The 24,245-nt window shown below is 37.1% G+C and overlaps 1 protein-coding gene across 2 annotated transcripts in view; it reads right to left on the bottom strand.

The window, feature by feature from the left end:
* The window catches only part of BFSP1 (beaded filament structural protein 1), a 53,555-nt gene that overhangs the window by 8,517 nt on the left and 20,793 nt on the right, over positions 1–24,245 (bottom strand). The window contains exons 5-6 of one of the 2 annotated variants that reach the window (XM_020986403.2): positions 13,866–13,973; positions 2,527–2,747 (exon numbers count right to left, since the gene is read on the bottom strand). In XM_020986403.2, coding sequence (XP_020842062.1) covers positions 2,527–2,747; positions 13,866–13,973 — 329 coding nt within the window. The remainder of the gene's footprint in view (positions 1–2,526; positions 2,748–13,865; positions 13,974–24,245) is intronic. The other variant, XM_078149705.1, reaches the window with a different exon arrangement.

Below are 24,245 nucleotides of genomic sequence, written 5' to 3'. Positions count from 1 at the left end.
TTTTCTAAATAAGATTCAGTCTACTAAGTGCATTCAATTGGTCACTTGCTTCAAGATCCCAAGAATTACTAGCAAGAGAGAGAATCTCTTCCTTGGGCAGTCCTCTAAATCCTCTTGACTGCTGGCCATGAGAGAGCCCAATTCCAGGTTGTGCTAGGAACAACTTAGTTTAGGGATTGTAATAGAATGGTTGTAATAATATATGTAAAGTCTAAACCTTAAAGCCCAATAGAAATGTGAGCTCTGTGTGTGTGTGTTTGTGTGTGTGTGTGTGTGTGTGTGTGTGTGTGTGTACACAACATAGGTTCATAGAACTGGACCTAAAAGAGACCTTCAAAGTTATCAAGTCCCACCTCCCCATTTCACAAATCAGAAAACTGAGGCTCAGATTAAGTACCTCAGTGCCATAGGCATAGCTGTCAAGGTGAGGGAAAATCCTGCCTCTTGTTGGTTTGAGCAGGATAATTAACTTGCCCCAAGTGGTAGAAGTAGTAAGTGGCAAAACCAAGACTTGAACCCATATCCTCTGACTGCAGATATGGCATTCTTTCCCTTGCACTAAATCAATTCTCTGTTAGAAGGACCTTGGTAGCATGGAAAAACCTAGATTTCTCAGAATCACCTTCCCTGAGAGAGGGCATTCAGGGGCCTTCCCAGACTAGAAAAATAGTTCATTATTCTCTGGAGAGAAAGATAAGCCTATTCTTGTGATTTGCCTGTATCCAATCCTAACCCTGTCCTGTTCTAATGATGTCATATGGAATATCATTAATCTCTGATATTCTACCTAGTGCCATGGTGTCATGAGAATTTTCTTGACCTGCTAGGAAGGGGTAATACAACCCTGAAGCCTTAGCTTCCTTTGACCTAGAGTTCTTGCTAATGATGCTTTTTGGCCTACAGCTAACTAGTGAGGTTCTGCCCTTCTTATCACCTCCCAGAAGAACTGAGCCCATCTTCCAAGTACATTAAGTTTAAGTCTAGTGGAACAAAAGTTCTTAAAAAGAAGTGCATACTTCAAGTTCAACTAAATGTACATTTTTACATATGTTATTTCATTTGCTTCCTCTTCCCCCCATCAAAAAAATCACATCTGGAATCATTCTTTACTTCAAAAAAACTGTAATTTCTTTAGTCTAGATATTCTTTCTGCCAACATAGTTTACAACCTCTCTGTGCTGTAGGGGACAATTTTATGAGCTGCTATGATTGAAAAAATTCATGACATTATAGTTAGTTGTGTAGTGATGAGCCTCTCTAAACTTAATTAGGAGCATCCTTGTACAGTAGTTCATCTTTGGGCCCATATTCCCAACCTTTCTACTTGATAAGTTCTGATAAAGTTTGTATTCAATGGACATAGCCCCCCAAAATTGCTACCACAATGAGTAATCAGAGTGGGACATTGAATGAAGGATCTGGAACCAAGAATACTTTTCAATAATCAATACTGACAGACTATTTAACTGCAGATTGTGCTTAGTGATAAATGAGTTGAAATTTAAGGTCATATTTAGACAAGAACATGGCAAAAGGCAAGTGAATTCAGAAGTCCCTCAAATCAATACAACCATTTTGGAAAGCAGTTTGAAATTTTGCAAGTAAAGTGATTGATATGTCCATACCTTTGACCCAGAGACTCTGCTACTAGACTTATACCCCAAAAAGGCCAGTGACAAGAAGAAAATCCCCATATACATCAAAATATTGATTTCAACATTTTTGAGATAGCAAAGAATTGTAAATCAAGTGGTTGTCTATCAGTTGAGTGGGGAAGGAATGTCTAAAATTATGACAAATTCATGTAATGGAATATCATTGCGCTATAAGAAATGACCTGGTAAAGACAGAGAAACATGGAAAGACTTACATGAGCTAATGCAGAGTGAAGTTAGCAGATGCAAGGAAACAATATAAACAGTGGCTGCAACAATGTAAATGGAAAAAACCACCACAAAACAATCAAAAGTGAATGTTGCAAAATTAGAAGAACAAGCTTGACTCCAAAGAAGAAATATGAAGAGACACCCCAGCCCACACTTTTATAGAGGTGGGGAGTCCACGGGTGTAATACATAGCACATATTTTCAAACTTTTTCAACTTATTGATCAGTTTTTCCTGGTTTCTTTTCTCTTTCTTTTTTTTATTTAGAAACATTATTTCTTATAAGGGATGGTTCTCTCTGAGAGGGAGAGGGATACTGGGAAAAATTTTGATGATTAAAAAAACTACTTAAAATGTTATTTAAAAAAGAAAAAGAATAAAAATAAATTCCCCAGATAGTACATAAAGGACTCTGAGCCTACAGAAAGACCCTCTGACTCCTGATAGAGAGTCCTCCAGTCTATCCTCATGGGCCAGAAACATATCTCAAAGCACGAAGTTAAAAGTATAACCTCTTTCTCACTCTTCAGAGATTTGACTGCCTAATTCCCCTTGTAAGAGCCAAAGCCCTCCCAAAACAATAAATGCCCAGGATCATGAAAAATGAAAAGCTCCCTCTCCACAGCCTGGGACTACCATACCTGTTGTCTTCATTCTCAATGATGTGCTTGTACCGCTCTAATTCATTTTCCAGTGATTGCTGGTATATTGCCAACTGGCGGCAGTCATTGGTGTACTTTTCGAGCATTCTTTCTGCATCATCAATATCTTTCCTCAGAGTTTCAATCTGCTCGTTGTAAAGTTGAATCTCATCATCGTAACTCTCTTGGGTGTTTTTAATAGTTTGTTCCAGTGACACGGTCTATTGAACAAACACACAAACACAGAGAGAGAGAGAAAAACAACATTCTTCCATGTTCATTAAGACATTTTTTTCCATGAGCAAGCCCAGGCTTAGGAAAAATATATGACATATACATATATGTATTCACATTTGTATGTATGTGCATGTCTGTGTGTATATACATGAATGTAAATCTAATTCAAGACATCTACCCCAGCTTTCTTTTTGACATCCATCCTGCTGATAACAGGCTTCTAAGACTGATCTAAATGTAATTTAATACATTTAGCCTTGAACACTTGCCCTGGGTTCCATACTATCCTGATTGGTGAGTACTTGAGCCCAAACTCACTTATCTTCTTGCCATTTTGTTCTGCCACCCTACATATACCCTCCCCCTCAATCCCCTGCCCTCCCTCCCCCCATAACACACACCACTTTCTACCTTTTGCACTAGAAATCCTAATCAAATCAATATTGCTATTATCAACTAGCTCATCAATTGACTTCCCTATGGCACCATTCACCCTCCTTGTGACATATCAGATCAAAATGCCTGCAATACTCCCTTTTATGTGTTATTTCTCCATATAAGAATCCAAACTTATTGAAAGCAAGATTGTCCCCTTTTTGAATGTATATTCCCAGTGTTTAACACAGTACTTGGAATGTAATGAGTACTTAAATGCTTTTTCATTCATTCTTTCAAACATTTGAGATTTTTGTCAGTATGGGTAATCCCTCCTGATATAGATCACAACCCTTCTGCAACTTCATACATGACCAACCTGGTGATAAGGCTGTTTGAACTAGCTCGACTAGTCTTTAGTTAGCAAATAAATGAAAACTTCTTTCCAGTTTAGTAAAACCTTCCAGATCTTGGTCTTTGCTGACGTAGTATTTGAGAACTCAGGATCAATGGCTCTGCGTATGTGTATGTGCATATATTATATAATTATATGTTACATATTATATTGCATAATACTTGTATTATTATATGTTATATATGATATGTAGATATATATATATTATTATATATATGTTTCTACTAAACTAGAAAGTAATCAAATATAGGCCCAATTATGGTTTTTTGTTTGATATATGTGTATATATGTACACATATATGCGTGTATGTTTATAGCCATATATAATCAAATGTATTGGAGTATATATACACACAAATACATATTCACAAACACATACACACACACACAACACACATACACATGAAAAATGGTGGTTGAGGGGCAACTAGGTGGCAGAATGGATAGAGCACCAGCCCTGAAGTCAGGAAGACCTAAGTTCAAATCTGGCCTCAGACCAAACACTTAACACTTACTAGCTGTGTGACCCTGGGCAAGTCACTTAACCCCACTTGCCTAAAAATAAAAAACAAAAAAATGGTGGTTGACAACAAATGCCACCATTTTGGATCCCATAGACAAGGAAAACAATTAAAGTATCTGTGAAAGTATTATCAAAGCTATATATATGCATATAAATTATCTGATAAATTAAGTACAGATAAGCCAGATTTTAAAAAAACCACTTCTTAAAATGTCTACATAATGAATATTAAAACATTCTTCAGGACCAGATTAATCAACTGTAAGTCTGATTGCTAAAGAAAGTCAGGAGAATTAATAGCACATACACTGTGCGCTAAGTATACACTGTGATTTTTCTATTGAAATAATTAAGGGGGAAATTATCTTCTCGTTTTTATTTTGCCTTTATCCAAAGTAGCAGTGGGAGTTTTCCATTTTCTCTAAAGTTAGTTTGGATTTCTGTTGTTGTTGCTGTTGTCCAACTCTTCATAACCCTGTGGAGCATAGCACGCCAATGCCAGCCATGAGGTTTTGCTGGCAAAGATACCAAAGTGGTTTGTCATTTTCTTCTCCAGTGGAAAGTTAACAAATGTTCAGTGACTTAACTAGGGTCATACAACTAGTAAGTATCTGAGGCCAGATTTTAACTCAGGTCTTTCTGACTCCAGGCCCAACATTCCAGGCCCATCACTGAGCCACTTCTATTTTGTACATACCAGATAGATAGATAGATAGATAGATAGATAGATAGATAGATAGATAGATAGATAGATAGATGATAGATAGATAGATAGATAGATAGATAGATGATAGATAGATAGATAGATAGATAGATAGATAGATAGACAGACAGAGACATATATACATATATGTAGATATACATATATGCATAGATTCATATATATATGTAGATATGCATATCTACATATATATATGGATGTACAAATATAACTATATATACCTATATAGGTATTTATAAATATAACTATATAAAAATACCTATTTATAGGCCCATGCTATCTTCCCCATTTGAATATAAGCTCCTTGAAGGCCTGCACTATTTTTGTCTTTCTTTGTAATCCCAAGAATTTATCACAATGCTTGTCATTGAGTGAGCTTAACAAATGTTTACTGATTGATTGATTGATTGGTTTTTACACTGCTGAAGAATTATAAGTTATGTCAGAGCCTTTTAAATGTTGTGCCCTGGCAAAAAAAACAAAAAACAAACAAAAACCCTAGTCATCCCATCCTAGTTACTGCTCTCAAGCCAGTTCTGACTGTGGGCAAATCACTTTTTCTCTCTGAATTTCAATTCCCCTGCCTCTAAAATGGGTGCAGGAAAAGGGAGTGGGGAGAAAATAATACTTGCACTAGCTAACTCATAAGGTGGCTCTGAGAAAAGCACTAGAGAAAAGAGAACTATTAATAGAAATATTCTCTCATATAATCACCAGGCCAAATAACAATTACAGACAAGAAAAATTAAGGGGAAATAAATGTTCTATTTAATTGACTTTACTACCAACATAGTAGCTACAACCTGCAAATTTCCTCATATGAAGAACTCATTAAAATGTTTATTGCCTGGTACATTTTTTGGTATGACTGATATTTTAATATTTTTAGCCTTTCCTCTCTGTCTCATTTCCTCATATGGCAGACAGGCAGAACTCCCATAGCTTCTGTGAGATATGATTCTGGTCAATATTCAGAGCACTTCCCCTATCTAGAAAAGATGCATACCAGCTCAGATGTGCCCTGGGAGAAAAGAACCTAACAAAGAAAAGTTCAAAATTTCCAAGTGAAATGAGTGGATCTGTATGCGCAAATTACCTCATTGCAATTATAAATGAATTCAGCATAATTCCTTTAAATAAACTTACAAAAAGTGGATATCTACACCATTTTTCAGGCATGCTATTGTTCAGTCATTTTTCAGTTGTGTCCAACTCTTCATGACCCCATTTGGGGTTTTCTTGGCAAAGATACTGAAGTGGTTCACCATTTCCTTCTCCAGCTCATTTTACAGATCAAGAAATTGAGGCAGACAAGGTTAAGTGAGTTGCCCAAGGTCACACAGCTAGTAAGTGCCTGAAGCCAGATGTGAATTCAGGAAGATGAATCTTCCTGACTTCAGACCCAGTACTCCACCCACTGCATCACCTAGCTGCCCTTTTCAGGCACACATCTAAGCACACATACACTCAAAGTTCACACAATAGATCAATAGATACTAACTTTTTGTGTCAGAGTGCATATGGAACTTACTATCTTTTTTTTGAGGTGGGGAGGGAGGAAAAGAGTGCCAAAGGAAGGGGTCTAGACTTATGATTTTATTAGGGTAGAGAAGTAAAAGTAAGGAAATGCCTGTATTAATGTAGGTCTTCAACTGTCCTGAAATTCAGTCAGAAAATTGCCTGGGGTCATGAGAGTAAACTCAGCCAGAATGTGTCAGAGTCAGGACTTGAACCCAGGTCATTCAGACTCCAAGTCTAGTTCTCTGTCTACTAAGCCATGCTGCCTCATATTGTAATGCCCTGAAAAAATGTTACAAGCCGCAAAGGAAAATCTTCCACAGAACAGAAGGATTTGAAAGACAGCCTGGGGACTTGCTCAAGGAGCGTAAGGCTCAAAAAGCAAGAACTATGCCTCAGCATAAGAGAAACATGAAGTCAAGCTTTTCATCTCATCTACAAATTAAGGGGGTTGGACAGATGATCCCTAAGGTCCCTTCTGCCTTTCAATCTGCAATCCTATGATCTCGATTTAGAGCTCAGAGAAACAGACAACTCAGAAGGTTGAGAGGAAAGGTCTGACTCCAGCAGGGTCCAGCAAGCTAATAGCAGGCTGTGCCTGCTCTGCCATTCTCCCACAAACCAGCACAGGCCTTGGGGTCAGCTGATTCAGTAGTGGCCACTTCTGGAGCTCTCAGCCCACAGACAGGAAGGGCGCTGGACAACTGGTCAGAAGGAGATTACAAGGGACCCTTTGCTAGCGCTGGGTGCAAAATTCTGTTGCATTGCCCTGGGATCCAGGTCTCCGGCCTGGGTTGCAGTGCCAGGGAGAGGAGGAGCATTAACATACTTGAGCATGTGGGCTACAGGGGAGCAGGGACCCTGGTTACAGTTCCAGGGCAGAAAAGAAGCCTAACAGTTACTCCCAGACAAAAGGACAGACCACGAGAACAGTAATCAGAACTCTCCTTAGACTGTATCACCCTGGAAGAACTGAAAACCTACAGGGCCTCAGAATTAGCTCTAAAAACAGACACACAAAAACCTGAAGCTTGGGAGAGTGCCCTCTCCACCCCAAAAGCAGAGCCCAACTTTAACATGAAACCTAAAGTCAAGAAATAGGCTGGGAAAATGAGTAAACAATAGAAAAGAACCTGACCATGAAAAGTTGCTATCAAAACAGGAAAGATCAAAACACAAACTCAGAAGACGATGACAATGTCAAAATAGCTACATGGGAAGCCTCAAAGAAAAATGTGAATTGGTGTCAGGGCCAAAAAAGGGTTCCAGGAAGAGCTCAAAAAGGATTTTAAACATCAAAAGAGGTAGAAGAAAAACTGGGGAAAGAAATGAGAGTGATACAAGAGAAAGATGAAGAAAGAGTCAACAGTTTGGTAAAGGAAGCACAAAAAAATAGAAAATGGATAAAAATTCGCCAAAGAAAACAACTCCTTAAAAAATAGGATTGGTCAAATGGAAAAGGAGGTAGTTTCGCTCACTGAAGAAAATAATTCCTTAAAACATTAGAATTGGGCAAATGGAAGCTAATGACTCCATGAGACATTGAGAAATGCTAAAATAAAATCAAGAGAAGAAAATATGAAATTTCTCGTGGGAAAAACAATTTACCTGGAAAATAGATCAAGGAGAGATAATTTTAAAATTATTGGACTCCCTGAAAGCTATGATCAAAAAAAAAGGAGCTTAGTATCATTTTTCAAGATATTATTAAGGAAAATTTCCATGGTATCTTAGAGCCAGAAGGTAAAATAGAAATTGAAAGACTCACCAATCACCTCCTGAAATAGATCCCAAAATGAAAAATAACTAAAAGGAGCTAAAAAAAAATCAAAATTTACATGGAAGAATAAAAGATCAAGAATATCAAGGGAATTAATGAGGAAAAAATGTGAAAGAAGGTGGCCAAGCCACATCAGATCTCAAACTGTATAACAAAACAGTATTCATCAAAATAATCTGATACTGGCCAAGAAATAGAGTGGTGGATCAGTGGAAGAGAGTAAGTACCCAATACACAGTAGATAATGACCATAGTAATCTAGGGTTTGATAAATACAAAAATCCCAGATTTAAGGACAAGAATTCATTATTTGGCAAAAACTGCTGAAAAAACTAGAAAGTAATTTGGCAGAAATTAGGTCTAAATCAACATTTCACACTGTATACCAAGATGAGGTCAAAATGGGTACATGGTTTAGACATAAAAGGTAAAAGCATAAGCAAATTAGGGGAGTGTGGGAGAGTTTACCTGTCAGATCTATGGATAAGGGAAGAATTTCTGACCAAACTAGAGAGCATTACAGGATGTAAAATGGATAATTTTGAATGCATTAAATTAAAAGGGTTTTGCACAAACAAAACCAATGTAGCCAAGATTAGAAGGAAAGCAGAAAATTTACAGCAAGTTTCTCTGATAAAGGCCTCATTTCTCAAATATGTAGAGAACTGGGTCAAATTTATATGAATGTGAATTATTCCCCAACTGATATATGGTCCAAGGATATGAAGAGTCAGTTTTCAGATGAAGAAATCAGAGCTATCTGTAGTCATATGAAAAAATGCTCTATTGATTAGAGAAATGCAAATCAAAACAACTCTGAAATACTACCTCATATCCATCAGATTAGCTAATACAACAAAAAAGGCAAATAACAAATGTTAGAGGTGATATGGGAAAATTGGGACACTAAAGTGATGTTGGTGGAATTGTAAACTAATCCAATCATTCTAGAGAATAATTTGGAACTATGCCCAAAAAGCTAAAATATTGTGCATAGCCTTTGACCCAGCAATACCACTACTAAGTCTGTATCTCAAAGAGATTAGAAGAAAAAGAAAAAGGACTTACATGTACAATAATATTTATAACAGCTTTTTTTGTGCTGACAAAGAATTGGAAATTAAGAGGATGCCCATCAATTGGAGAACGGATGAACAAGTTGTGGTATATGATTGTAATGGAATACTATTGTGCTACAAGAAATGATGAGCAGGATGCTCTCAGAAAAACCTAGAGAGGCTTTCATGAACTGATGCAAAGTGAAGCAAGCAAAACCAGGAGAACATTGTACACAGGAACAGCAATATTGCAGGATGATCAACTGTAAATGACTTAGCTATTCTTAGCAATAAAAAAAAATCCAAGACAATTCCAAAGGATTTAGGATGAAAAATGCCATCCACCTCCAGAGTAAGAACTGATGGAGTCTGAATGCAGATTGAAGCATACTATTTTTTACTTTTTTTCTCACTTTTTTGTCTGCCTTCTTTCACAACATGACTAATATGGAAATATGTTTTGCATAGCTGCACATATATAAAGTATCAAATTGCTTGCCTTCTCAATGAGGAGGAAGGGGGGAGAGAATGAAATTCAAATTTTTTAAATACATGTTAAAATTGTTTTTACATGTAATTGAAAAAAATAAAATATATAAAAGAGAGACTTAGAGTTTTTCCTAATTTTAACTGAACTTCAAAGGGTTATAAAAATTTTAATATAGTTTGTAAAAAGTATAAAAGAATATTGAAGGTTATCATTTAAATAATATCCCCCTTCTCTTTGCAGAGATGAAAGGTCCACAAATGTTGTACAGTATACATATTTTCAGTATAATGATTTTTGTTTTACTCTTTAAAAAATACTATTTATTGTATGAAAAGTCTCTGCAGCAGGGGGAGGGGGAGAGTTATTGGGGAAATTATAGTGATGTAAAAATTTTATTTTAAAAATAAAATGAGCAATATTTTTCTCTTGAAGTATTTTGGTGGGAAATTAGGCAACTTAAAATTTCAGATGCCAACTTTAGTAGGACTTAGAAGCACCTGCTAAAGGAAAGCAATGGGAAATAAATTGAAGGAAGAAATCATAAGTATAAATGGGATAAACTCAACCTATAATTGGAAGATGATAGCACAATGGATTAGCTAGGAGAATCCAACAATATGTTGTTTACAAAAACACACTTGAAACATAAATATTCACATAGAGTTAAAATAAAAAAGTCTAGAGCAAAATCTAGTCTGCTTCAGCTGAAGTAAAGAATCCAGAACTCTGATCAATTCAATTCCCAGCAATGATTCCAGAGAACCAGCAATGAAGCATGCTACTTACCTCCTGAGAGAGAAGTGATAGACTCAGAGTAGAAAATGAAACATACATTTTTAGACATGGCCAATGGGAGAATTTGTCTTGCTTGATTATGCATATAGGTTATAAGCAGAAGTGTACTGGAGTCAGCTCTAACTTAAATTTTCAGTGCAAACACTTACACCTCAAAAATCAGCAAGTGCTCCAAATATGGGCTTGATTTACTATTTTGTTTACTGTCTAGATTTTATAAAGCAATGGAGAAAATACTAATTTTGCAGATTAAGCTTAAAAGTGTGTGGTGTATACATTTTTTTGAGAGCCAATTGTTAAACATTTAACCTCACACCTCCGGTTTCTTTTTTTTCAGTGGGGGCAAGAGTGGGAAGGGAAAAAAAATGCTCAATAATTGGTAAAAAGAAAAATAAAAGTTACTTTTTAAAAAAAACACATGCCAAAATAAAACAGCCACCAACCTTGGTGGCTGAAAGTAGATAATAAAATATACTTTCCTTCTCTCTAGGGAAGGTAAGGGATTGTGGAAGCGGAATGATGTATATGGTAGTACATGTCATTATTTTCCAGTCAGTTTTTCTTAACTGTTTTAATTTGTTAGCAGGGAAGTTTCCATGGCAGGTAAGGGGAGATATTGGGAACTGACTTCAGTATAAAAAACAAAAGGCAGCAATAAAACTATTTTTTTGTTGCTAGATTTATGGGTCAGAGAACCTAGGTACAAATCCTAGCTCATTACTTCATTTCCCACTCAACTGCCTCTTTTTGGACATTTCCATCATACCCCCAGAAACTTCACCATCAGGAACCTTATTATCCTGAAAAGACAGCATCAGCCTTGGTACTCACATCTCAGCAATACCCTTTGCCCTTCTGAATGAAGGGTGAGCAAAGAGCTCTTCCCAATACCCCCTTTAAGGATAGCATGTAGGCCAGCCATCTCTTCATTTCCATCATGGGTGAGCTCCTTTGCAACTCTTCATCATTTGGGGTTCCTCTACCTTCCTTTTCAGTTTCCTTTTATATACTGTCTTCCCTCATTAGATAGTAAGTTCCTTGAGGACAAGAACTGTCTTTAGAACCCCAGCACTTTACACAGTGCCTGGCTCATATTGGGTGCTTGATAAATGTTCACTGACTGACTTAACAATGTGACCTTAGGCAAAAAAGTTATCTAACATCTCTGCGACCCACTTTCTTTTTAACAATTTTTTTCAATTAACAAGCATTTTTATATCACCCTCCCACTTTCCCCCCACTGCTGAAAAAAAGAAAAACAAAAGTCTTGTAACAAATACATATTGTCAAGTAAAACAAATTCCCACATTAGCCAAGTCCTAAAAAACTGTCATGTTGTGCATGTTTAATCCACCACCTTTTCTGCAGAAAGTAAGAAGCATTCTTCATCACTGGTGATCTGGAATCGCGATTGATCGTTGCATTGATCAGTGTGCTTAAATCTTTCAACATTGTTCATCTTTACAATGTTGTTAAAAATGAAGAGGCTGGGGACTAAACTACCTACATGCTTTATTAATATGTAGCTTTGCTGAAACCTACCACAAGGTGGCGCCAAATCATTTATTGAAAAAAATTATTTTTGTGAGCTTTGATACATTTCAATCCAAGTTAGTGAATTGGCTACAATATCAATTGCCTCAGCTGGGTTTTTTCTTCCTAAATATAACTTCCCTGACACTGAATCTATCAGATGGTGCTATTGTGTCAGTAAAAGCATTTGTTACTCTCCTTAGCTCTGCATCTTTTCTAAGTTCTACTCATTTCTGTCAGATTTCGTCCTCGTTCCTCACTGATTCCTCTGCCTTTCTTAAAATCCCAGAGAGATCTAATAGTTTATACATACATAAATATGTCTATGTGTGTATACATACACATGTACATATACACACATGCATATGCACACACATATATACATATATATACATAATATGTAGCGCCTAGAGTTCATAAATCCTATAGAGATTCAAGAATTCATATAAATTATTATGATACTATACATCCTCTCAAAAGAAACAATAGGGTATATGTTCGCATCTTCTTAATATCATTAATACAACTTTTTTGGTAAACTTCTAGAGTAGTGATCTGGCCTACATAAGCAGCAACATTACTCTATGTGGTCAAGGTTGAGGTTGGCCTATATAATTTCTGGGTTCCCTTCCCACTCTGAGATTCTATGATTCTTTCTCTGTGACAGCTAGCCAATGGGCAACAGTAGGCCTCTACACACAATGACACAAGTGAAGCTTTCCCAGAAAATAATTCTTTCCCCACTTTTCCCCTTTGTTGTTGTTTAGTCATGTCCATTCTTTGTGACCCCATTTGGAGTTTTCTTTGCAAAGATTCTGGAGTGATTTGCCATTTCCTTCTCCAGCTCATTTGACAGATAAGGAAACTCAGGCAAGCACGGTTAAGTGACTTGCCTGGGGTCACACAACCACTAAATGTCTGAGTGCAGATTTGAACTCAGGTCTTCTTGAGTCAGGCCCAGCACTCTATCCACTGTACCACCTAACTGCCCTGCCTTTCTTCTAGCCTGTTTCTAATCCTTCCACAAGATGATTTGGCTTTCCTATTCATGATTCATCATCATAGCCTTAAAGGGACCTAGAATGGGAAGAAAATTCTCTAATATGGCTCCTGTATTTTTTGTTAAATTTAGTTTTAAAGTAGTTTGTGACATAGTAGATAGAGTGCTGTTCCTAGAGTCAGAAACACCTGAGTTTAAATCCAGCCTCAGATACTTACCAGTTGTGTGACCTTGGACAAATCACTTAACCTCTGTTTGTCTCAGTTTCTTCAACTGTAAAATGGGGAAAATAATAGCACCTAGTTCTTAGGGGTTTTGTAAGGATCAAACGAGATAGTATTTGGGCAAAGCACTTAGCACAGTGCCCTGCACTATGTAAATGCTTATTCTCTTCCATTCCCTTTTGGAGTGGCAGTGTACTCAGCCATTTTAGCTTAAAGTGTGAGGTTTTAAAACTAGATGTGAAAACAGGAAGAACGAAAGCAGAGATAGAAACTGGGGGCTGGGGTTGGGGGTGGGGTAAGCATGCTGGCAAGAAAAAAAATGGTGTAAAATAAAGTGAACAGCACTTTGGTTTCCTTTGTTTTTCCAAACAAACTTGATACCCAATGAAGTACACATTTAAGGTTTGTTTTAACCAAATTTCTAGCTTGAAGAGAAGACAAGCATAATTATGCTTTCTAAGCTTGGTGTTACCACAAGGAAAGAATGGGACAGGCAGAGAGAAAATGGGATGTTGGATAAAAATCAAGACTTACACACTTCCTCTTAATCTTGACAGTCTAAAGAAACATGGGGAGCATTGGTGCATTACACTACAATTTAATGCTATTGCAGGTGTCAGGGTAGTAAAGGGGGCGGCCTAATGTCCCTGGGGATTAGAACAAAAGGTACCTCAGCCTGCAGTTTGGATTTCTGCATCTGTAACTGGGCCAGGATACCTTTGTACTCTTCAAGCTGGCTCTGCAGAATAGGAACTCTTCTTTCGGCTATGAGCTTCTCCTGGAACAAAATAAGAAAATGTTTGCTGTTTATAACACGCTATCAGAATTTGAAGATTAGCACTACTAAATCCCAAAAGCAACAGGCAAGGATGTTGGGAGTGGAGATGGAGATGGGGATGGGGGAAAGAGTAAAGGGGTTTGAGGAAGAGAGGTTAAGTCAAATCCTGTCAAGTCAATAAGAGTGAATTAGGTACTTACTAAATGCCAGGCACCTTACTAAGCACTGGGTTTTTTTTTTTTTAAAAAAAAAGCCCTCCCAAAAAAAGTCCCTGCTCTCTAAGAGCTCAAAAGACAAAGACAACACGCAAAAAGTAATATACGAACAAAATATATACAGGATAAATTGGAAGTAGTCTCTAGGGAAAACACTTAGATTAAGGAGGACTGGAAAAGGCTTCTTGCACAAGGGAGGAATTTAGCTCAGAATTGAAGGAATCCAGGCAAGCCCCAGGATTGGAGACGAGGAGGGAGAAGGCTCCAGGCATGGTGGACATCCAATGAAAATGTCCTGAGTTGGGAGATGGAGTGTCTTATGTGATGAACAGCAAGGAAGCCAGTATTGCTGGATGTGGAGTATATGCAAGGAAGTAAGGTGTAAGACTGGAAAGGTAGGAAGGGGACAGATTTTGAAGGGCTTTAAAAATCTAACAGGTGATTTTATATTTGATCCTGGAGGTAAGAGGGACCCACTGGAATTGATTGAATATGGCAGCGACATGGTTAGACCTGTGCTTTAGGAAGATCAATTTGACAGCTGGGTGGAAGACAGATTGGAAGAGGAAAGGACTGGAGGTGGGAAGACCAACCAGAAAACCCACTGGCATAAAGTAATGAGGTCTTACACCAGGTTAGTGGCAGTGTCAGAAGAAAGAAGTGGGCTGAAAGGGAACAGACTGAGAGATGGGGGGAGGAAGGGGGCAGTGAGAGAGTGTGAAGAGTTAAGAATGATGCCTAGATTTTGAGCCCGGGTTTCCCAGGACTATGGTTGTACACTCCACAAGAACAGGAAAGTCAGGAAGAGGGGAGAGTTTGAGGGCAAAGTTCAGTTTTGGACATGTTGACTTAAGATGTCTATGAGATCTAGTTTAAGACACCCAATAGTATTTTCCTTAAAACAAAAACAAAAACACCTCAAGTTCTATTTCTAGGAATCAAAGCTCATACTATAGCTGTTCTGATTATCAATATTATTGAAATTTTATTGAATTCAGTTCTCATCCTCTAGATAAAATATTTCACATATAAATTTGTAGGGGGAGAACTATAAATACAAGTCTAAGCAAAGAATGAGAAGAATTCTTCTCTATATTGCACATTCTATTACAGAGTTTCTTAATCTGGGGCCCATGAACAACGAAGGGGTCTGTGGGTAAATTTCAGGGGGTTGATGAACTTAGATGGGAAAATGAATCTTTACTTTCACTAACTTCTCATCAAATTTAGTATTTCCTTTAACTATGAACTTTAAAAAAAAAAAACATTATTCTGAGAAGTAATCCATAGGCTTCACTAGTCTGTCAAAGGGGTTGATGGCATAGATAAAAATTAAGAACTTCTACCCTACTCAGGGGAACCTATGTGGTATAGTGGATAGAGCGCTGAGCCTGGAGTTAGGAAGAATTCAAATCCAATCTCAGACACTTACCAACTGTGTGATACTAAGCAAGTCACTTAGCCTCTGACTACTGCAGTTTCCTCAACTGTAAAATGGGGGTAAGAATACTTCTCAGGGTTATTGTGAGGATTCAGTGAGATGATATTTATAAAGCACTTAAATGCTCATTTCTTTCCTAATCACTACTACAGTGAAAATCTAATGGGGGCTGGAAATAGAAAGACAAAAATGTCAGCTCCTGTTCTCAGGGAGCTTACAGTCTAGTAAGAGATACAACATGTAAACATATAATTAAGTACAAGGCGATCTGAAGAAGGAAAAGTTCCTAACAACCACTGGAATCAGGAAAAGTTTCCTATAGATCAGAGCTTCTTAAACTTTTTCCACTGGAGATTCCTATCAGCACTTCTTAAACTGTGTGTCTCGACTATGAAGCACTGCAGTAGAGATGAACCTAAGGAAGTTAAAGATTCTTAGAGACAGAAGTGAGGATGAAATAAATTCTAGTATTTGCAGCCTATATAAAGGTACAAAGGACAGCTACGGAATGCCACATTCTGGGAACAGCAAGGCTAATTTGGCTGAAGTGGGAGTAGGGTGGTATAAGTCTGGAAAAGTAGGTTTGAGTCAGATTGTTCCAGGGCTTTAAATTTCAAGTTAATGAATTTATATTTTTTCTTGGAGTCAATCGGGAACCACTAGAGTTTTTTGAACAAAGGAGTCACACGATTAGACCTGTGCTTTAGGAAGATGATTTTGGCAGCTGTATGGAGGATGGACTGGAGAAGAGAGAAAATTTAGAGAAAGGATGATAGCCATGAGATCAGGGTTAGGTGTCAAGGAACCTAAATTTTAACAACTTACATAAAGGCATCTAAACTCATGCTAATCTACCAATATTGGCTTTAATAAGATCAAAAATCCTTCCTTTATGCAAAAGTGAGAGAAAGAACATTGTGCCTGGTTGGCATGAGAGGAAAAAAAGATGAATAAGACGCATTCTTTCTCCTCAGATCTAATAAAGAGGATATAACCCTTAGCATAAATAACTACAATAGAAAACTAAACATGGTAAGACTACTAGAGAGGTATAAACAAGGTGCTATGTGAGATCTGAGGGAGGGGGAGAAAGTCATTTCTGATGGGAGGTAATAATAATAATTGTTATTAATAATTATAACTATTATTAGTAATTATTATTATATTTCACATATATAAGATGGGACTTCTTGGGGAAGCTGGGTCTTCCAGCATACATAGGTCTGTTTTTTGCTGTTGTTCAGTTGTGTCAGACTCTTCATGACCCCATTTGGAGTTTTTTTGGCAGAGATACTGGAGTGGTTTGCCACTCCCTTTCTAGCTCATTTTATAGATGAGGAAACCAAAGCAAATGGGATTAAGTGACTTGCCCAGCGTCACCTAGCAAGTAAATGTCTAAGGCTGGATTTGAACTCAAGAAGATGAGTCTTCCTGACTTCAGACCCAGAACTCTATCTGCTGCACCACCGAGGTGCCCCTAGGTCTGTCTCCACCACTAACTTAGCTGTGTGACCTTAGATCTCTAGATCTCAGCTTCTTCACCTACAAAATGAAGGGGTCAGCCGAAGTGATCCTAGGTCTTTTCCAGGCTTACCATTCTCTGAGTCTATGATATAGTATAAAGACTGATTTCTGAACTTATTTATGCTTAGAACAGGCAACTTTCATACTGAAGCCTGTCAACATTAATGCCTGAGACATCAAGCTTCAAAAGTAGTGAAAGTGGGGGGATAAACACTAGTAAGACAGTTCTGACTAGTTGTTTATTTTGGCGATGATTTGTATAGATTTTCATAAAATGCACAATCCTCTATACTTTTCTTATACATTTATATTTTATAAAATTATTTAACTATTTTTAAATGCAGGGGTGAAGATTTATTTTGCCTCTGTCAAGTTCTCTTCCTCTTTCTCACTGTTTTTCATTATTTATTTATATCTCCAAAGCTTAAATGCACAAGAAAAGTATGGATGTTTCCGCAGATCCATACATAATGGGGGTGATCAGGCGAGTGCTTATTCAAACTGATGACTGCCCCAATCAATTTGAGAAGGCCACAAGGTGCAAAGCCTTGTCATGAAGTCTCAGCTAGAAACAGTGCTAGGTGAATGAATGGGGAGTATTTGTCCAGCAATCCCCCAAAGTGTATTTATTTTCGGGGGAGAATCTAACAAACTACTTGAGTGATTTGTGTTTCTTTGGGTTTTTTTCATGAGCTCCAATATATCATTTGCATCTCATACATTTTTTTCAGTGGGAATTACTAAAGGTTGCCCCACACTTAATACCCACATATTACACACCACATGCCTATTTGGGACTTGGTGACCATTACCAACATGTGAGTCAGCTTAAACACAAGCCATACTTAATCAGGAGATTTTCCCCTGGAGTAAAACTCCTGAATAAGGGCAAAGAACCAAAGCAAAGAGAGATGCTAAGAGATTTTTAGGGGTCAGGCCCCAAGGATTAAGCCTTGTCCTGGTGAGCCCAAAGTCCACTGGGGAATGAAGCTGGGCCACAAATAAAACACATAAATCAATAACCTAACAATATTTATTGAAAGCCTTGTATATGAAAGGCATAGAAATGTAAGATAATCTCTATTGTTAAGGAAGGTTGTTGACTATCTAGTTGATATAATCCACTAAGCTTTAGAACTGCTGCTCTAGGGGGTGAGATGTCATTAATTGGTTAGTGAGTACAAATTCGACTAGCTCATTTTATTTGTTGACCCTAGATCATGCTTCATGCCAGCACCAAAGTTATCAACACAGTAATGCCATTACCTGAAAAGGTCTTGCCAATTGGCTGCCCTATGGTTTCACTCACCATTTCTGTGCAAAACTCCCTTCCCTGACCACTGTTCCTCTACATAGCTGTCTCTCTATTTATAATAACAATAGCTAACATTGATATAACACTTACTATGTGCCAGGCTCTGAACTAAGTGCTTTACAATTATTATCTCATTTGATTCTTTCCAGAATATAAGCTCTCTGAGGGCAGAGACTGTCTCACTTTTATAAGTATATTTCCACACTTTAGCACAATGCCAGCTCATAGGATGAGGGCTTTTTCATTCATTCATCGTAGGGACCTATATCATATCATTGCCATAAGCTAATTTACAGCTTTTGGGGCAGGTAGGTGGCACAATGGATAGGGCACCAGGCCTGGAATCAGGAGGACCTGAGTTTAAATCCAGCCTCAGATACCTACTAGCTTTAGACACTTACTAGCTATGTAACCCTAGGCAAGTCACTTAACTCTGTTTACCTTAGTTTCCTCATCTATAAAATGAGCTGGAGAAGAAAATAGCAAACCACTCCAGGATCTTTGCCAAGAAAACCCCAAATAGGATCACAGAGAGTCAGACACACCTGAAACGATTCAACAACAATTTGTAGCTTCATCTGTGGATAATTGAAAGGAATTTTTTTTATGGATAGTATGCTACTTGAATGAACAACCTGAGAACAAGGAACTAGCTTCCATGATTTTAAAAAATGTTCTAGGTAGGTAATTTTATACATCTACTAATACTCTATAAATTGACTAAGATTTACAAAATAAGGCTAGAGTGAGTTTTAAATTATTACAATTTTAAATCATTTCAGTTAAAAGGAGTAGTTCAAGAATGCTTATATTATATGCCCTCTGATATAAATTAGTGCTGAATCGGAAAAGAAAACTCAAGTTTTAAAAATTAGAACTGAGATATTTGGAAAGAGAAACCCTGAGGGAGAAAATTAGGCTTTAGCATTCACACTCAAAAGAAACTGTTTAAAGCAGTTGGAGCAAACCCCAATTATATTAATCAAAGAGAATAGTTAGGGGGCGGAACTTGGAATGCTGAAAGGTGGGCTGCAGGACATTAATTTCACTGTGAAGGCTAAAAATGTCTCTTCACTACCCATCTCCCTGCAGCACAGCTGTTTCTTAACTGAATTTAAATTGCTACACTAAAGAATGTAGTTTGTCATCCATATTAGCAAAACGCAGGACTCTTTTGCACGCAAGGATTTGGCACAAGAAATAGAAAAGATGACACCATCTAGCAGATGTGAAATCTTAAACCAGCCCTGCAAATAAATATAAAATACTATTGGCTCAGCAAAATCTTTAGCAGCCTACTATGTCCCCTAAAGGAGGAATAAGGGGAGCCATGAAAGGGGGAAAAAATAGCATTCCTTTCAAATTCTGATTAAGCATTATGTTACTACTGGGATAGTCGAACTCTTACAAGTTGTCATTTAAAATATGTGTGTATGTGTATATATATGTGTGTGTGTGTGCGTATGTGTATGTATGGATGGATGGATATGTAGTTTAATATATATATATATATATATATATATATATATATATTATATATATATATATATGTTTAAAATATATATATGAAATAGAAGAAAAAATTCCCCACAGAATAGATAGCAGTGACTTAAGAAAACTTTTGGAATATTGTATTAAGAATAAACTTTTACTTTACTTCTTAAGCCTTATTTTTTATAACCTTCATGATAATCATCATCTGTTCTATATATATTGAAGGTCATAGTCTTATACAATAATAGCACATTGTGTCTTTTAAAATGTATTCACAGATAGCTTGATGCTTTTTTATATTCAAAATAAAAATAAATGTGGATTTATCAGGACTATTCAGCAGGTGATACTGGTGAGAAATTGCATGAGTCTTTGGACCTATCTAAAATTGACAGCAAAATTGTATAGAGGAGAGCCAAGATGAAAATTGTCAAACTGGCCTCAGTGAGGATAACAAGAGTCCTTAATGGAAGAAGTAATATCCAGAAGGAGGAAGGTAACAGTCTCACTATTCTCTGCTGATCAGACCTCATCTAAGGTAATGGTGTTTGTTGTGGGAATATCATCTTACGAGAGATATCGACTAACTGGAACCTAGCCAGCAACCAAGATGCCAGAGGGTCTTCACACCACTTTGTATGATGGTCAGTTGAAGTCTCATGACTTGTGAAGTCAGTGACCCCATTGATCGCCATTGATCTCACATCCCAAGTTCCGGGATATAAACAAGGGTATGATGGAGCTGCTCAAAGACATTCACCAGAGGCAACTGTTTAATTTGCAGTGTGAGCAAGTCAACACAAAACTCTGCTTGATTTATTGTTTTGTTGATTGTCTAGACTTTAAAAGGTGATGGAGAAATATTAATAAAGCAGATAAAACTTGAAAGAATGTTGTGCATACATTTTTGGAGAGCTAGTTGTTAAAACATTTACCAGCATACCTCTCAACATAAGCACCTGTGCCCCCCAGATATATTCTTTCCCCATATGGAGAATACAGGTGATAATATTCCATTCAGCTACCATATGCATAATCTGATCCTCATCCTTGCTTCCAAACTTGGCTATGGCTGCTTAGGGAAAGCATTAGGAGCCAGACTCCCATACACAGTCTTCCTTGCTTTTGGCCTCAGTTCAGACCCAGGAATGCTAACCTCTACCTCTACCGTAACACTGGCTATTTTTCTAAAATATATAACCTCAATGGGGCTCCAGGCTCTTAAACACTTCCTCTCATTCTCACCCCCATACACAGGGTCTAAATGCATAGGATACACTCAGTAGTATACTGGAGCCAGCTCATACCAGTTCTTAAGAGCTAACTGTTAAATTTTCAGTATAAGCATTTACACCTCAGAAATTGGCAAAAAATACAAATCAGGGCAAACTGAGTCATGCACATGTTCTGGATTTGTTGTTTTTTTGGGTGGGTTTTTTTTTTCAGAGAGTTTGTTTTTAAATATTTACCTTCATATTCCCAGATAGATTCCTCCTTACTTACTCTAGACCAGGGGTGTTTAGTCTAGGATCTGTGAACTTTTAAAAAAATTTTTGACAACTATATTTCTATATCTACCCTACCATATCTTATCTTACCAGCAGCAATGATTCTAAATAGCTGGGGGGGGGGGTAATTGTCAATTGCCAACAACTATGTCTTCTTGTTATTTCCCAGGCACATTTCTTTTACTTTCCTAGGCAATCTCAAGGTTGTTGTTTTTTTTTTAATTTGTTTTATTTTTAATTTGTGGAATAAAGCAAGCATTTCCATAACATAGTATAATAAAAAAGATGATTGCACATGAAATTGCAAATCTGTTAAGTACAATTTGCTATTCCTTTTAAATTTATAATAAAGTTATCATGTAAATTTCTTTTTTTTTTTTTGCTTTTTTCCTTCCCTCTCCACGCCCTCCACCCTAGAGATGGCTATCATTAGACACAAATAAGTGCATATATATGTAAAATTATTCTGTATATACTTCTATTTATTAGTTCTTTCTCTGGATGCAGATAGTGTCTTCCTTCATAGGTCCTTTGTAAGTTAATTTGAGTATTTGTAATAGTTCCAATATCGGGATTGTCTCACACAGAGAAGAAAAGACCTATGGAAGAACATGGTGGTTGTCTTCCAATAGCTGAAGGATTGTTGAGTGGGAGCAGAATTAGATTTGTTTTGCTTATCCTCACAGGATAGAACTAGGAGCAATGAATGAAGATTATAGAGAGGTGGATTTCTGTTTGTTAAGGTGGACAGAGATTAAGTGACTTGCCCAGGATTATTCAACTAAAAAGTAGCTAGTACTAGATTTGAACTCACATCTTCCTGACTCTGAGTCCGGGGTGCTATCCACGCTATCCACAGCACCATCTAACTGCCTAAACAAAGGGAACTGGGAAGAAGGTTACAAACCATATTCTGACCTCAGATATGAATATCCTAAGGTACAGAATGTGGGAAACAAAGTTAAAATGTCATTTCAGCACAAGGAGATGACTATAATCTCACGGTTGTCACAGAGGTTTGATGGGATAAGACCTAAGACTCGTATCTGATAATGGAAGAGTTCAGCTTGTTTACAAGAAACTGATCTGATAGAAGGGGAAAGGAAGCAGCAAGGATTGTTAAGACAGTATTACTGCCCCAATGGAGAAGTTGTCAAAGGATATAAAAAAATAGTTCTCAAAGGAAAAATGGCATACTATCAAAATCCATATGGAACAATGCTCTAAATCACTTATAAAAGAAATTAAAGTTAAAAAATTCTGTAGTTTCACCTCACATCCAGCAAATGGACAAAAATGGCAAAAGAAAAGAAGAATCAATATTAGAGGGGTTACAGAAATAGGCACACTCATGGATTATTGGTGGAGTTGTGAATAAGTATAACTGTTTCGAAAAGCAATTTGTGATTACACAAATAAGGTAACCAAAAAGTCCTCACTCTTTGGGAGATTCCACTGTTAGATATATACACTAAGATGGTCATTGACAAAAAGAAAGCCTCCATTTACACTAAAATATTTATAGCAGCACTTTTTTTGTGGTAGCAAAGAACCAAAAACAAAGTTGATACTAGTCAGTTGGGGAATAGCTAAACAATTGTGGAATTTAAATGTAACGGAATATTGTTTTTGTTAAGTTGTTTTCAGTTGTGTCCAACTCTTTGTGACCCCATTTGGAGTTTTCTTGGCAAAAATACTGGAGTGGTTTGCCATTTCCTTTTCCAGCTCATTTTACAGATGAGGCAACTGAGGCAAATAGTGACTTGCACAGAGTCATATGTCTAATAAGTGTCTGAGGCTGGATTTGAACTCTGGTCTTTCTGACTCCAGGCCCAGCACTCTATCTGCTGCACCACCTAGCTGCCCTAATGGAATATTAAGAAATAGCAAATACAATCAATACAAAGAAGTACAAAAGTATTTACATGAACTTATGCAAAATAAAGTGAGCAGACTGAGGAAAACAATATTCATAATGCCACAAAACCATCAAAACTGTTGTGAAGATATAAAGAAAAATCTTAACTCCAAAAAAAAAGGGTGGTAAGACATGTCCCCACCACCACCTTGGCAGAGGAGAGGTCCACAGAAGTTGAACATTACAAATAACATCAGATTTTTTTTTCAACATGTTGATCAGTTTTGCTGAATTTCTTTCTCCTCTTCCTTTTTTTTTTCTTTTGTTAAAAAAATCTTTGTTGTAAGCAATGGCTCTTTGGGAGGAGACATGGAGGTTTATTTGGAAATCTCAAAAATACAAAGACAAAAGATATCTATAAAATATTTTTAAAAAAGAAAAAAAGTATTGGGGCAGCTAGGTGGTGCAGTGGGTGGAATACAACTCCCATGTTTACATAACCAGCCTTCCCTCCTGAATTCCAGGCTACATTCCCACCACCTCCACTAGAAATTTTCAGTGAGATATCCTGTAGGCATCTCAAATTCAAACTATCTAAATCAGATCCCATTACCTTTTCCCTAAATGCATTTCTTTCCAACAGCTCCTCTAAACCAAAGGAAGTCTAATTATGACTGAAGCAAAGTACTTAAAAGTATCTTGCTGAAGAGTTACTTTCTGAATTGGTACAGAAAGTAGTAGCAGTAGTAGTAGTAGTAGTAGTAGTAGTAGTAGTAGTAGTAGTAGTAGTAGTAGTAGTAGTAGTAGCAGCAGCAGTAGTAATAATAACAGCTAGCATTCATAGAAAGCTTTAAGATTTGCAAAGCACTTTAAAAACATCTCATTTGATCCTCACAACTACGCTGGGAGGCAATTTC

This window comes from Phascolarctos cinereus, unplaced genomic scaffold (genome assembly GCF_003287225.1).
Source record: "Phascolarctos cinereus isolate Bilbo 61053 unplaced genomic scaffold, phaCin_HiC Scaffold_2;HRSCAF=192, whole genome shotgun sequence".
NCBI lineage: Eukaryota > Metazoa > Chordata > Mammalia > Diprotodontia > Phascolarctidae > Phascolarctos > Phascolarctos cinereus.
This window is presented reverse-complemented; position numbering and strand designations above follow the sequence as displayed.